At 40.3% G+C, this 16,502-nt stretch overlaps 1 protein-coding gene across 4 annotated transcripts in view; it reads left to right on the top strand.

The window, feature by feature from the left end:
- The window catches only part of BTBD9 (BTB domain containing 9), a 409,506-nt gene that overhangs the window by 242,933 nt on the left and 150,071 nt on the right, over window positions 1–16,502 (top strand). For all 4 annotated transcript variants that reach the window (XM_052649115.1, XM_052649113.1, XM_052649112.1 and 1 more), the window contains one exon: window positions 9,914–10,023. In XM_052649115.1, coding sequence (XP_052505075.1) covers window positions 9,914–10,023 — 110 coding nt within the window. The remainder of the gene's footprint in view (window positions 1–9,913; window positions 10,024–16,502) is intronic.

Below are 16,502 nucleotides of genomic sequence, written 5' to 3' on the forward strand. Positions count from 1 at the left end.
TCTGTATGCAGGTCAGAAAACAACAGAACTGAACATGGAACAACACAATGGTTCCAAATTGGGAAAGGAGCATGTCAAGGCTGTATATTGTCACCCTGCTTATTTAACTTATATGCAGAGTACATCATGAGAAACACTGGGCTGGAAGCAGCACAAGCTGGAAGCAAGATTGCCAGGAGAAATATCTATAACCTCAGATATGCAGATGACACCACCCTTATGGCAGAAAAGAAAGCAAAGAAGAACTAAAGAGCCTCTTGAGGAAAGTGAAAGAGTGAAAAAGTTGGCTTGAAGCTCAACATTCAGAAAACTAAGATCATGGCATCCAGTCCCATCACTTCATGGCAAATAGATGGGGAAATAGTGGAAACAGTGAGATGCTTTATTTTTCTGGGCTCCAAAATCACTGCAGATGGTGACTGCAGCCATGAAATTAAAAGACACTTGCTCTTTGGAAGAAAAGCTCTGACCAACCTAGACAGCATATTAAAAAGCAGAGACATTACTTTGCCAACAAAGGTCCATTTAGTCAAGGCTATGGTTTTTCCAGTGGTCATGTATGGATGTGGGAGTTGGACTATAAAGAAAGCTAAGCGCCGAAGAATTGATGCTTTTGAACTGTGGTGTTGGAGAAGCCTCTTGAGAGTCCCTTGGACTGCAAGGAGATCCAACCAGTCCATCCTAAAGGAGATCAGTCCTGAAAATTCATTAGAAGGACTGAAGCTGAAACTGCAATACTTTGGCCACCTGATGCGAAGAACTGATTCATTTGAAAAGAGCCTGATGCTGGGAACAGTTGAAGGCGGGAGGAGAAGGAAATGACAGAGGATGAGATGGTTGGATGACATCACTGACTCGATGGACATGAGTTTGAGTAAGCTCCAGGAGTTGGTGATGGACAGGGTGGCCTGGCGTGCTGCAGTCCATGGGGTCGCAGAGTTGGACACAACTGAGTGACTGAACTGAACTGAGGAATAAAATTTTCTTTTAAAAATTTAAAAGAAAAACAGTTAAAGCCAGTTTTGTTTTATTTTAATGAGAATTCCAAACACCACAGCAGTAGCAATGACTTTAGTCATATAATGGAATCCTCTTGTCTGTTAAAAAATAAATTCTCTCTTCCAAAGTGCACTTTTACCTTATGTGCATTTTACTCGTAAGTTTTTCTTTCCTTGAACTTCTGAGCCAAGTGTAAAGATTGACGTTTTCTTTCTGATCATGGACTTAACCCTAATGCTGTGCCAATAAGAAGCTTTGGGGAGGGAGAAAAAAAAAATCCTTGCCAAACTACTCCACTTCCCAACCTGCTTGCTAATCCAGTAGAAATATGGTTTGGGACAGGCTTCAAAACTTCATCAGTGCAGAGGACAAAAGGCATGAGTACAGGGAAATGTCTTTTAAAATGACTGGGCAAACCATTAGCTTTGAAGGTGTCCCATGTCTGCCCAGCCCCTATGACAAGCTGCAGGCTCTGTAGTTCACCAGCAGCACCACTTGGAGCATCTTGCTCTTTTGTTTTCTGTTTTGCTTGTGTGAAAGTTCTAACACGTTGCAGATTTTAACAGCAGAAATCTCTTAGTGCTGCAATTAGTATTCTTTCACGCTGTTTGGAAGCTGGAGTGTACAGGCTTCTACAGTGTAATCAACCATACACTTCTGGCTTTAACAAACCCTGAGACAACATACCACACCAGTTTTGGTGCCCAGGACAAAAGTGCTTCTCTGTCTCCTATTATCATTCGCTTTTCCTGTGCTGCTGGTGTGAGTGGTCTTTTCAAGTTTTCTGTAATATTATTTTTGTTTGCTTTGACTACTCTGCTTCTGATTGTTAGCTTTGTACGTAGTTATACTGATACCTGGATTATGTAAATCTGTGGATCGTTTTTTCTTTTTTCCTTTTCCCAGGTCGATTTCTCTAGGTAAAGGTCCAGAATTTCCCAAAGGGCAAAGGAGGGTCCCTGAAATTTTTTGTGAGCATCGAAGCAGTGTTGAAATAGTAGGTGGCAAGTGTGTGGCTTTTCTGGGTTGAGCTTGTTTTCTCCAAATACATTTCAGTTAGTTCTCTGTTAGCACCTGTTATTGCCTGGAACACAGGTTTCTTTGCATAGCTCATAAAGAATACAGAGGCTCTGATGGATGTGTGTTCTGTTGAGCTGTGACATCTCCAGCCTGCTTGTGTAAGTGTATAGGGTATGAGTTTTCCATGAATTGAAGTAATGCATGCAAGGCCTAGCATATGGGATGAGTTCTGAAGCTGGTTTTTGCTCTAATTCCAGTGCTAATTTCTCAGGGGTCTGGAGTGAAGCCCTGTGCCCTCCTTACTCCCTGTGCTGTCTTTAATTATTCTTTTGACTTGGGGCTCAGTTTTTACTTCCATCATTCTGACTATCTTAAGCAATTCTTGTCTTATTTCTCAGTATGTCAGATGTTTACATTCTTAGAAGGATTCTTAGATTTTTCCTCTGGGAGAGGTAAATTCTTTCTCTTTCTCTTTGCCTCTCTTCCTTCTGTGTTTAATCTTCTACTCTAAAAGGAAAAAAAGAACAGGCTTCTCCAACCCTTCAAATTATAAGTTACAATAAGTGGCGTATCCCCACCATAGTCTTAGGTTTTAAAAAAGAGAAACTTCCCTTACCCATCATGATCCTAAAGCAGGCTTGCTACAGGTCATAGCCACCAAATGAGTTCTTACAGATTCATAGGGAAACTAACAAATTTAATTTTCTTCTACTTTTTCTCTAGTGCACAATTCCATTAGACTCATTTGTCTACATTCTTGGAAATGCACAGCCTACTGGATAAACTGAAAAAGATAATGCAGCCATTTTAAAGACAAAACTGGTGAAATTCTCTTTTCTGCTCCCAGCATCTTGGTCTAAGGGAAAAGTTAATGAAAAAATGCAAATATTGAACTTTTGGTAATTCAGTTCTATTTCTTAAAATATGCTTTGTATTGGTTTCAAATTTTCATTGAGTAGTAAAATTGGTTAGCAGTACTCCCATATGAGACTTTGTTCACAGTAGCACATAACAGAGACAGAGAAGGGATTGGTTTATGCATATTCATGATCTTTCTCTTCCCTTCTCCTCCCTCTGCTTGCTCCTCCCTTTATCCCTCTTTTCTCTTTCTCCCTTCTTTCTTCCCTCCATACCTCTCTCTCTCATTCACTTTTTGTTTTATATCTTTCACTTGCCATCTTGTCTTTCTGTAATCCCTTGAAAATTTGCAGAGCTAATTCTCTGGGGGGAAAAAAGCAATAAAAAGAAAACTAAGCCATGAAATAAATAAGGCATTTCTTCCCATGGAATTCAAATCAGTTCCTCTTTCTAGTTCCTAAGAAATCTACTTAATTAGATGTTTGCCTGTATCCTGCTAAATATGTACAATACACTCATTTACAGTATATCCATGTTCTCAGGCAGAGCTAGTCATGCCTTCACTTTTGAGTCTTTTTTTATTCCTGGAGGGAAAGGTTTTTGTTAATATAACTGTTTATCCTTCCAGTTTAGCAAGTTTGTCTATGAAGTTGTATGCTAAATATCAGTAGATCACTTACCAACCAGTGGCTAATTATTTGATTTTTTAAATTTGTTTTTGTCTCCTGACCTGAAATGTAAATTCCATGGGAAATAGATTTTAACTGTAGTATCGAATCCCCTATCCCAGCACCCAGCAGGAGTAGCTGACGCATGCTCGGTTAATATTGATATTTGTTCGGTTAATATTGATATTTGTTGGATAAGACAGTGGTTGTGTGTGTGGGTTGCGGGGAAGGGATTATTTCTCTTTTAGCTGTTTGTTTTGTTTACAGGGAGGACTTTTAGAGTTCATGCTGCTAAATGAGCTATTTTAAGATTAGGCCACCATATGTGAATAGGTCAGCAGCTCTTATGTCTTTTTACTTACCATTGCTACCAATATGGAGCCTGAGACTGGGAGAAATTAAGGAACTTGCCCCCGATTTTATATCTAATGTATTGTGAAGCTCTGACTAGCACGTAGGTCATTCTTTCGGCTTAATCCTGTCAAAAATCATACAGTTTGATGGGTCTTAGTCTTAGCTTCTAAACTGCACTATGAACTTCTCCCGATGAAGGTTTATGTCCTGTCTTTGTGGTCCATTTCAAACAGTGTTTAGCAGAATTTCTTGTATCTAGCAAGTGTTTGTTAAATCTTGATCAATAGCAGATTTACCCAGTATACCTACAGGGGCTATTAACTGGTAAATGTGCAAGTAGAAACAAATTAAGCAAATTTACATATTATTATCATTTTCATATGATTTATGTAAATAAATATCATAGTTCTTTTGTGATATTAATTTCAAATATGTTTTCATAGATTGAAGGCAGTATGGTAGGTTTTAGTTTCTACATATGCAGAGATGGGGAAAAAAGCCTACTGTTCAAAGTGCACATTTCCCCCAAATAAAAAACAATGCTTAAATATTTATCTCTGATGTTGAAATGACTTTCTGTTTTGGGTTGCACTGGGTTATGATGTGTTAGTAGTTATTTACCAGTCTTATCCGCTCTGCATGCTTGATTCTATAAAGCATCAATTTTCTCTGGAAACAAAATGACTTCTTGTTTTGTTTGCCCTTCAGGTTGAGTAGTGGAGTTGCTAGAACATAACTGCTCCCTCTGCAGGGTTAATGGTCAGACAGTATCAGGGCTGTTCTCCAAGACAGTAGCCTCTGCTTAGGCTAACTCTGCAGAGTGCTTAACCTTTCAATAAGTCTTCCTCTCTCAAATAAGCAAATGCTGCTGGGACCCTTTGCTGAAGTCAGTGGAGGAGAATCTATAGCTCCACAGATCAGCCAGAGGGCAGGTTTTCTAAGAGTAGCAAATCTGTTCTGTTGCAACATGCTTTTTCTAGAAGCTTTTTGTCATTCTGGCAGCAAACTGTTTTCCACTTGCTGCCTTAGCAACAAAACCTGAAGTCACTTTCCCCTCCGGTCTGGGTTTGATTAGAAGAGCATTAACACTGTACCTAGAACTAGAAGAAAACATCATCCTGGGGAAACCCGCAGATGTTACCAGCTTCTTGGGCTGGAGAATTATTTATGTACATTCTTCATAGCTCCTTGCAAGGAAAGGTCAAATGGGAAATTGTGGAAATGGTGAATTCCAAACCTACATGGTCCTGAGTCCCTAGAAAATGCTGTAGCTAAAGTTCTTGTCAGGTTTCTGGCCACAGCAAAGGACAGTCTTCCTCTGCAAAATTCTCCACAGGGACCTCAGAGGAAGAGCCAAAATGTTAGGGGTTCCTTCTTGTGTTAAGGATCCCAGCCTTAGGCTACCTCTAGTTTTCTCCAGAGTCTTTGTTTAACCCAGGAATATAAAGTTCAATTTGAGAAGAAAATTTTGTTTACAAGAGAATAAAATTCTGATGGACTTTGGCTTTAGTTTATCCTTTGAGAGCTCATTTAAATGTTTTTTGCTGAATTCAATCTTATCTTGTAATAGAATCTGCTCAGTTCAGAAGTTAGGTGATCCTATAACTAGAGGCAAAGGTTAAGGATTAACTGTAACCACAAGTAGGCTAAAGACTAAGGAAACAAAGTATTCCAACAGGTTTAAAGTGAGGGGTGCAAGTTGCTGCTTTTTGTATTCAGTTTGTTAAAGATGTGTTGTTTGTGGCTTAGAAATGAAATATGGTAGCATCCTGACAAGAAATGATGGAAAGAAGATTAAGAATAGGAATTTGTAGTACCTCCCCAGAACAGGCAGGGAATACAATGAAATCTCCAAGGCAAAAATTTTCTAGGTCATGGTATTATGGTGTCTCTTTGTAAGAAGTGCTGTTTTTCTTGGTAAATTAAAACGCCAAACTTCCAGAGTTTGCACAAAAAAAAGAAACTCTTTCGTAGGCACAGGTAGCTGGACCAAATATGGGCAAAGGATTCTTTCCTTGTTTCTTTATGCAGAGCTTACTTAGGTCAAGAACATTTAAAATAGACTTTTCTAAAGACTAGGGGCTTAAAGCAGGAAGTGACATAGAGCCAGGTAATCTGCATTTGGAGTGCAGATTCTCTCCATGGCCCGTAACACCTATACTGTAGGGCCCTAAATGGACAGCTAATCCCGGCCTGTGCTCTTGAGGTCCATCTTTGGGCCTGGATGCACCACTTTAACACCCATAGTTAGGAATGCGCTCCCAGACACCAAACAGTCTCAAAGTCCAAAAGAAATTCTGCTTCCAAGGATATACTCTTTGCATTTCTGTTTAATGATACTGTACTCTGCCGTACCCTGCACTAGATACTTTAACTACTTACTTCATTTAAATATCATATAAGATTTGTGTATTGATCCATTTTATAGAGAAGGAAACTGTGATTCAAAAGGTTTAAAGCTTCTTTTCCCATAGCGACACAGCTAATTAAGTGATAGAGCTGGGCGACAAACCTGGTTCTGTTAGCCACTAAAGCTAGTACTTCAAAACTCTAGTGCTTCTCAGTTTTAGAGTGCTATCCATGGGGGGGTTTAGGTTTAATTTTATCAAAGAAGAATCTCTTTTCACCCACAATATTATAGCTCCTAGAAACTTCTGCACTGAAACAGCCTGTTTGGAACTGTTGAGGCCCCAGTCGTTGTGAGCAGGACTAGAAGACAGCTAACACAGGGAAGGGAGGAGACCGTTGGAAACAGACTGTGCACCAGAGCTTGTGTGGACAGCATTCATCTCCATCAGAAATGGCCAATCTGTTGCATATCTGCCTTCCTCATCCCTGTTTAAGTTTTAATTATCTTCCAACTGTCTGAGCTGCTGTTGAGGACCTCAGAGAGAACAAAGGATAGCTGTCATATTTTTCAGCAGCTTTCCTTTCTGCACACTGATGAAGTCACTAGCTGCCACTGCCCTTATCATCAGGTTAAATCAGAGTCTGAGTGTGCATTGGAGAGATGATATTGAAAGAAAAAAATTAAGCTTAAGTTTTACCTTTTACTCGAAATCTTTTGTGACAAAGAAAATTAGGATCTACTTCTTGTTAGGTGTCATAACCCAGAAGCAAGTTTTGTTTTTCAAAAAAAAAAAAAAAAGGTAGAGAGAACTCTCTCTCTCCCATCCCCAGCCCTTGGGTTTTCAATAGCTTGGATAGTTGTAACTGCTGCCTGCAGGTTGTTCCATTGTGCGCCTCATAAAGAAAATCTGCCTGTGATTGAGGATGGTACCTTGATGGTGCTTCCTCCTTCTCCCTCTGGACATTGCTCCTGGATCAGGGCACGCTTTCCCCTGAGCTGGACAGGGCCCCTGAGTTCTTAATGGAGAGCTCCAGGCTGCCCTACCACTCACTGAAGTTGGGGGATTAGTTAAAGCCTGTTTTCTATTTCTAGTCGAGATCTTCAGTGAAGGACAGAGTCCTCGGCTAAACGATTCCTTGCTGGAGAAAAGGAGCATGGCTTCTTTGCTGTGACTTTGTTACCATTTTTTAATGTGTATTTGAGTAAGGACTTTATGCCACTTTTGTAAATTAGGCTATAATTTTATGGAGACTTAGAGAGTATTGTAGAACTAGAATAATTAAAGTTGTTATGAGCATTACATATAACAGGCTAATCAAGAAGTGTGATGTACAGTGGTGAATTGCTAATTTGACCTCAGGATTCTGCAGCAGAGATAACATTATCTTCATTTATATAGAACTTTTTTTATCTGGAGGCATCTCTCAATGCTTTTGCAATCATATATATTATTTTATTAGCTATCACAAACACTATCATTAAGGCTGTAAAATATATTCCAGTACAGTTTTTTATTTTCAGTTTCCTATAATCGGGGGATGAGAGAGGGGAAAGTTCTTTAATTTCTCCCACTCCTGATATTTACACCAGGGTAAAATTTGGGAAATGACTGTTATCTAAACTTGGAGACTGGTTCCATATAATGTTTTAAAAAGAAAGAGAGTGAGGGAACATTAGTGCATCCCCTTAGGTCAGCCTGAACTGTTAACCTTAAGAACTGCCACTGGGGGAAGGTCCTATTAGTCCCTCCCTTTCTCCTCTATCTCCTCAGTATTAGGAAAGCTATCTCTCCTTTGAAAGATGTGACCTAGAGAACAGGAAAATGATCTGATCAAATTCCACCAAACCACATTCCCTCCAAGGTTGCAGATAGCAGCACTCACTGTCACGACCATGTGCGGTTGCAAATGCTCTGCTTGTTGAGTTCCTGTGGGTTTAAGGAAATGGATAAAGTTAGATTCAGGCCAAGGTGCCAGGCTTAACAACACCCCTTCCATTCCAGAAAGCCCAGAGAGATTGTTACTGCCAGGAGTAAAGAACAACACAATCTGTTCTACTCAGACCATTTAGAACTTATTTTAAGTGAACCCCATCCACCTACCCAAACCCAGTAAAGTCAACAACACCTTCTGTCTGCCCTGAAGGCTGGAGAGAACAGATCATAGCCAACCTCCTGCTTACCCAGAGGGCGATGGTGAGCACAGCAGTTGCCCTGACTCTCCACACAGAAAGAATGGTGTCTCCCTGCAGCGGGGATGGGAACACAGAGCAGCCAGTCCAGGAGAGGGCATTACTATTGGTTATGAAGATGAGCGATCAGCTCATGTCAAGGAGCAGATGGCTAAATGAGGTGCACAGGGATTGCAGTGAGATTCAGGCTTGAAGAAACAGGAGGGAAAATAGCTTATGACACAGAACCCCCAAATATAGCCTCTATAATGTGAATTTTTTTTAAATTGGCATTTACATTATACAGTTAACTTGGAGGGATGAGAAATGTAAGGAAATTACCAAATTAGTGAACAGCGATTAACTCAGAAGTAAAATTACATCATCTAAATGGAAGGTTGTTTTACACAGCGGAGGGAAGATATTACTAAAACCTTGCCCAGTCTGTCATCTGCTAATTGAAATCTGTTCGTTTAATACGCTGCATCCTTCAGAGCACATAGTTCATAATTTGGGAGAGCGTTATCAGTTCATCTGTTATTTTTTGCCTTGCCCTTCTTTTGAATTCCAGGATGTGTGTAGCACATTTCGTTCCCCATGGAATTGAGTGACACTCAGAAGAGTCCGTTTGTTCATTAACCTGTGAACTGTCAGGTCCCTTTGGAGAATGAAAGGGGCAAGTTGCTCCAAGATTAATGCTTGTTTGTCAGAGGTGAAGCCTCCAGGGAGACCCAGAGGGTGAATAGGCTGAGATGCTCGAGACCTGCCCCACGAAACTCTGCACTGTGTGCAGATGCCAGCTCCCTGCGGCCAGGAGGGAGGCTGCAGCGCAGGCTGGCTCACCTCTGCACATCACTTCCTCTGGCCAGGAGAAGGCATCCTAGCAGTCACGCTGGGGACTGGCGTAAGAATATAGGGTTCACATCCTAATGAGAATTTAGGAGCAACATTAAAATACAAGAAACTGTGAGTGGTTTTCAGTAGTTTCTGTGGATTTTTTTTTTTTTTTTTTACTCTAAATGAGAAAGCAGTATTGATTTCATGCATTTCATCCAATGGGTGAAAGATTTCATTGAGTTGGAAAGTATTTGATTTTGTGTGTGTTTGTGCACCTATGCACAGGCACGTTCCTAACCACAAGGTAAGGATAGAAGCTGTTATTCTCCATTGTAAATGTCTCATGGATGTAAAATTGTACTGACATTTGGGACTTGAGCTGAACAGCCCCTGGTTTGATTTTCTAGGTAAACCAAATCTAAGTTCTACTTCATTCTCTGGAAAGTGGTACCTCCCTAATTTTGCTGTAATTTTTCTAGACTCAGTTGGAGCTAGCCCTAAGGAGCAGGTACAGGGTCTGAAGCCTATTCAGAGTCTCTTTCAGTCCGTGCTCTGGTAGACTGTATGTTTACGTAGTGTATCTTTTTCTGTCATCCTTGGATTTGTTATGATGGAAGCTCATTTTCTTCAACAGATTTTCTTCTCTTTTTACCCCCAGGTATATTCGAATAGTTGGGACTCACAACACAGTGAATAAGATTTTTCACATTGTGGCTTTTGAATGTATGTTTACAAACAAAACCTTCACTCTGGAGAAGGGGCTGATAGGTAAGTGTTACAATTACATTTTTATGTATCACATAGCTGTGTTATCTTCAAATATTTTGTTATTCCCTTAACTCATCTTAATTCACCTGTTAATCAGCTTTGACTAAGAGCTCTGGTTGACTTGAATGCCTTATGGCTGAGTGACATAGAAAGGGCTTATATATTTTTAGAAATAGTCAAAATAATAATTCTAGTAAACTTAAAAGAGTGTAAATATTATACTAGTAGTTCAGAATTGGAAATGTTCTAGTGATTCATTCAGATTTGCTATGTGGGGAATGCTTGTGATAGTCAGGCACAGCCTCCTGTACCAAAAGGCTTTTCTATATTTAATGGTAGGTAAGATCAGGGAGGAAGTCAGTATAATATTGATCCAATGCTCCTACTTTACAAGGCTGTGCAGATATTTTGGCCTTTGATTTGATACGAACAGTGTGCTCAGCTATGAGAATATCTTCTTTTCATAGACACAGCAGTCCATATTTGCCCTTCTTTGTCAAATTCACCTCAAGAAAACGACTGCATGTAATTAAAATAAGACCAAAGTAACTAAATTACCGTAATGAAGATTATCTTGTGACCAGTTCGGCCTGGCTAATCTTTTGAAAGGACATTTTAAATTTCATTTAGGTGTTTGGTTGTTTTCTGTTGTGCTTTGTTTTTGCTTTTGTTTTAGGTAATGTTTAGTCTGGCTGTGTCTCTAGTCCATCTCAGGCCTTAACATTATGATACCATGAGTGGCTTTTTCTGTCTAGGCTGATTATTCTTCTTTTATCCATGCCCACAGGTTTTTGCTCATTTCCTACCAAGATCATATTTTGTAACTAACTAGATCCTTGAATCTGCACCTTTCCCGCAGCTTTCTTGGAAAAGAAACTCTCTTATGTTCAAGTAAAGGGATAAGATACCCATGGCTTGATATACCTAAAGTAGTTCTTTACCTTTACAAAGGACTCATTTCTCATCTCCTCCCCAAGTCCTGTTCATGCTGGGACACAGAACATATTGACAGTGTCCTAAAAACATGGTGAAAACTAGAATGAGAAAGATGAGGGTAGCTTACAAATGTTTACTAATTCTATGAATGGTCAAAAGTCTAAATTTTCATAACACTTTTTGTTTCCTAAACATAATCCTTTAGGGAAATTTGAGAGAGTAACACTAAAAAAGTAGCAAGAGTAGAAATTATTCCAACATACAGAGAAGTTTTAGAGCTCAACTAAAATAGTTTGGTTTTGACTTTGCAATGGGTGTAATTTTTAGAATTAAATATAAATGTTGATAAGCCTTGTGACTTTTTTTTGGAATTTAAAAAAATTTTAATTGGAGGCTAATTACTTTACAATATTGTGGTGGTTTTTGCCTTACATTCACATGAATCAGCCATGGGTATACATGTGTTCCCCATCCTGACCCTCCCTCCCACCTCCCTCCTTGTGACTTTGAAACCATTTGAAAGTTAATAGTGGGCATTACTTGATATTATCAAGGCTTTTAATTCTGTGAAGGGGCATAGAATTGTGATGATGGAGTGTTCTGGAAAGGCTACTCCTTTTTACTTGCTGCCCATGTTGTTGTATAGACCAGACCTCACTGTGCATGTGATTGTATAGTTAAGAGCATCCTTACTGAGAAGGATCTTACTAGGAACCAAATCACCTTTACAACCATAGGAGCTGTAGAGCATCTGGCTGCTCACTTCAGCCTGGTACACTGAATTTTGGGCATGTTGTATAGAAGGCCCCTTTCCCTTCTTACTGGAGGAAGGACAGGTTTGTAGGCACTGTAATTATCGAAGAAACAAATCTATCTGGCATGAAAGGCCACTGCAGGAGTGAAACTCAGAATCAGTTGTAGTGAGGGATGCTGTTGTTGGTCTATCTGTTTTGTCCAAACTGAGTCAGTCAGTATTAGCAGAAGCCATAATAGTCTCAGACATGTCAAGGGATAAAAGAAGACTGTAGAGAGGCTACAAGTATTTCTGGTGTCTGGTCAGACACTTTTTTCAAGTCCTCTTCTAAGATGCTCACAAGTTTGACTGTCAAGAGCACTGCAGTCACTTGCCTGTCGTCGTCCCTCCTCCAAATAGGAGCAGTGGTGCAGGCAGGCAGGTTGGTGTGTGTGCTCGTCAGCAGATGGCCTGCAGTGGGGTCCCCTCTGGCTCTGCTTTTACTATCTTCATGGCTCAAATTTGCCCCCATGCTGGGCAGACAGGGAGCTGGTTTAAGTCATGAGCGTGTGTAGGGTGATTCCATTATCCTTTTTCTGACATGGCAGCCGTGCCAGATTTGCAGGGACGTTTGAAACAGTAATGGCCAGCTTTCCCTGTCGGTGATCCAGGTGCATTTTTAGCTGCACACAGGCCTCAGCCACAGCCATTCTACAGGGACCTCCAAGAAAGAAGTGGTCCTTTAGTGAGGCCACAGTGTATGTCAGAATCCCCTGGAATTATTTTTAAATTGTAGTTGCCTACTGCTCCCTCTGTCCTATGAGATATGCTGTCCTCCCTTGAGAACCACTGATCCAATGCCAGGTTTTCATAGGGGAAAAACATAAAACTACAATAATGTCATCATGAATAACTAGTGGTATCTAGCTCTACCCTTACGTTTCGAGATTAAGAATTTCCATCATATTTCCTGACCTTTGTTTCATAGTTCAGGCTACTCTCATTAGAGTAGTATTCTCCTGCTGCTGAGTGTGCTCAGTCATGTCCAGCTGTTTGCAACACCATGGACTGTAGCCCACCAGGCTCCTCTGTCCATGGAATTTTCCAGGAAAGAATACCGGAGTGGGTTGCCACTTCCTTCTCAAGGGGATTTTCCTGACCCAGGGATAGAACCCATGTCTCTTGTGTCTCCTGCATTGACAGTCAGATTCTTAACCAACTAGCACTACCTGGGAAGTCCAGTATTCTCCTAAATTACTTTAAAGAAATACTTGTGTCAGAGACATTAGTTTATCAACAAAGATCCGTCTATTCAAGGCTATGGTTTTTCCAGTAGTCATGTATGGATGTGAGAGTTGGACCATAAAGAAAGCTGAACGCAGAAGAATTGATGCTTTTGAACTGTGATGCTGGAGAAGACTCTTGAGAGAGTCCTTGGACAGCAAGGAGGTCCAATCAGTCCACCCTAAAGGAGATCAGTCCTGGGTGTTCATTGGAAGGACTGATGTTGAAGCTGAAACTCCAATACTTTGGCCACCTGATGCAAAGAGCTGACTCATCTGAAAAGACCCTAATGCTGGGAAAGATTGAGGGCAGGAGGAGAAGGGGACGACAGAGAATGAGATAGTTGGATGGCATCACTGACTCAATGGACATGGGTTTGGGTGGACTCCAGGATTTGGTGATGGACAGGGAGGCCTGGCGTGTTGCGGTTCATGGGGTCGCAAAGAGTTGGACACAACTGAGTGACTGAACTGAACTGTGTCTTTTTAAATTAGATTTAATGTTATTATTTAAAATGTATAATGATGTCAGGAGAAACATGAATAAAAATAACCATACCAGCTTTGTAAGATTTTAGTCTTCCTTTTCCACCGAAGGGTTTTTTTCACATTTTTGTTGATAGCATGTCAAGCTTCATACTGCTTAATTTGCACAGACGCTTGGGGAGGCTTTGGAACCCTCTGGGTTCATGCATCCATGGGAATGGGCCCACCTTAAGTACATTGACCAGACCTGGGCATCAGACTCACAGCTCTTCTCCCACCTTATCTGCTGTTGCCACCACAGCCCTTTCTCATTTGGTGGCTGCTTCTGGGTAGTGCTGGGATGTATTCTTGCCTGGGAGAGTCTTGCCTCTTTGTTAGGAGGCATTTGTAGGAAATTCTAACCTCTTACTGCTAGTGCATAGAAGAAAGTTAGAATTGATATGACTGATGAATAGATATGAGTGCTATTTAAACATTAAACCTCCCAAAGAATGTATTTGCTTGCCTTGGCACTCCACTTTGTGATATGTCTGTGGCGTATGCCAAATCCCTCTAGTTTTTCATAACTTGCCAAAACTTCCTTTTCATTTAATCTTGTATTTAAATTCACTTCTTTGAATACCGTCTTAGTTGTTCAAGTAGAGGGAATAATACACACCACTCAGGTTAAAGAATTACTGACTCATAGACAACCTGGTCTTATCTGGATGCCACCTACTTCCTCCCCAGAAGATTATTTTGAAGCCAATTCCAGACACTCTATCATCTTATCCATAAATACTTCAGTATACATCTCTAAAAGTAAAGCCTTCCTTTTTGTGGCCATAATCACAATATCATTATAACACCCCCAAATTGAATCATTATTACTTTTGAGTATTAAATACCCAGTCAGTGTTCAGATGTTCATAATTGAATCAAAGTCTGGAGTGAGTTTATGTGTTTTTATAGGTTGTTTAAATCAGAATTCAATTAACGTCCATACTGTCAACAGGTAGCTCTTTTGACTCATAAATCTCTAAATCTGTAGCTTTCCTTACACATGTCTATCCCTGTCTTTTTCTTTTATTTTCGCTCTCTTTCTAATTATAATGTGTTTGTTGAAGAAACTAACTTTCTGTCCTGCAGAGTTTTAAACAGCCTAGGTTTTGATGATGAGATTCCCATAGTGACATTTAACATGCTCCTCTGTTGTATTTCTTCTGTTTAATCGTTCGATAGAGGCTAAATCTGATTCAGGATTTTTTTGGTGTTGTTTTCCATTTGTTTGTTTATAAAATGTTCTGTGGATGGTGGTCTATGTCTGTCAAGAAGCAGAGAGAAATCTTTGGTTGCCTCTCTCTTTTGGATAGTCACATCCACTCATGGCCATTAATATTTCCTAGATTCGTTCTTCCATAATTTGGAAGTGTAAAATGGTTCTCTTCTAATCCTGTCATTCCTCCTCTGTTTAATAACTAGAAAACCTTGCCTGAACACTCATTTGGTAATCCTAAAATGCAGTTTGCCCAGGAAAAGTAGGATAAATGTCATATTCCTTCTTCTTTTTTACCACTTTTCAAATTAAAGAGGTAGTTACCTAGCATCCTCCAAAGGTAACCAGTAAGATTTGTTTCTGGGGGTTTTGAGGGGGAGGAGGGAGGATGGAGAATATTTATCATTTTGAATTTATGAGATTAAAAAATTGGACAACTTTTAATCCCTTGGGTTATTTTTTATTGATATTCAGATTATCCACATCTTAAACTTCTTCATATTGGCTCTGAGTCTTTCCAACATGATCTCAGTAATACGCAGTAGTTCCTTGATTTCTGTCATGACAAAATGTACCAGCTTCATCTGTACATTTATTGTCTCTGATCTGGAATCAGCCATTTCTGCAGGAAGCCCTGGTTCTGTGAAATGGGAAATGACATTTGGAAACCTCAGCCTAATCAATTCCTATTGGGTGGTCACTATTCCTAGGCCTTTTCAGTAGACAGAATTAGGAAATGAGTACACATATGTTTATTTATCAATATTCAACAGGTAAATTATATCAAGTGTACATGCTGACATTTCTAATTAAAATTCGGTACACAAATCAATCTCCGGGAGTTGGTGATAAACAGGGAAGCCTGGCATGCCGCAGTCCATGGGTCACAAAGAGTTGGACACGACTGAGCGACTGAACTGAACTTAACTGAAACAAAGTTTTGTTTAACTTTTTGATCTTTCATCTTTTTTCCATACTGAAAATCTTGGCCTTTACTGATCAGTTCAGTCACTCAGTTGTGTCCTACTCTTTGCGACGCCATGAATCGCACCATGCCAGGCCTCCCTGTCCATCACCAACTCCCGGAGTTCACTCAGATTCATGTCCATCGAGTCAGTGATGCCATCCAGCCACCTCATCCTCGGTCATCCCCTTCTCTTCCTGCCCCCAATCCCTCCCAGCATCACAGTCTTTTCCAGTGAGTCAACTCTTTGCATGAGGTGGCCAAAGTACTGGAGTTTCAGCTTTAGCATCATTCCCTCCAAAGAAATCCCAGGGTTGATCTTCTTCAGAATGGACTGGTTGGATCTCCTTACAGTCCAAGGGACTCTCAAGAGTCTTCTCCAACACCACAGTTCAAAAGCATCAATTCTTCGGCGCTCAGCCTTCTTCACAGTCCAACTCACACATCCCTGGAAAAACCATAGCCTTGACTAGACGGACCTTAGTCGGCAGAGTAATGTCTCTGCTTTTGAATACGCTATCTAGGTTGGTCATAACTTTTCTTCCAAGGAGTAAGCGTCTTTTAATTTCATGGCTGCAGTCACCATCTGCAGTGATTTTGTAGCCCCCAAAAATAAAGTCTGACACTGTTTCCCCATCTATTTCCCATGAAGTGATTGGGACCGGATGCCATGATCTTCGTTTTCTGAATGTTGAGCTTCAAGCCAGCTTTTTTACTCTCCTCTTTCACTTTCATCAAGAGGCTTTTTAGTTCTTCTTCATTTTCTGCCATAAGGGTGGTATCTTCTGCCTATCTGAGGTTATTGATACTTCTCCCAGCAAT

The sequence above is a fragment of the Budorcas taxicolor genome, chromosome 11, assembly GCF_023091745.1.
Source record: "Budorcas taxicolor isolate Tak-1 chromosome 11, Takin1.1, whole genome shotgun sequence".
NCBI lineage: Eukaryota > Metazoa > Chordata > Mammalia > Artiodactyla > Bovidae > Budorcas > Budorcas taxicolor.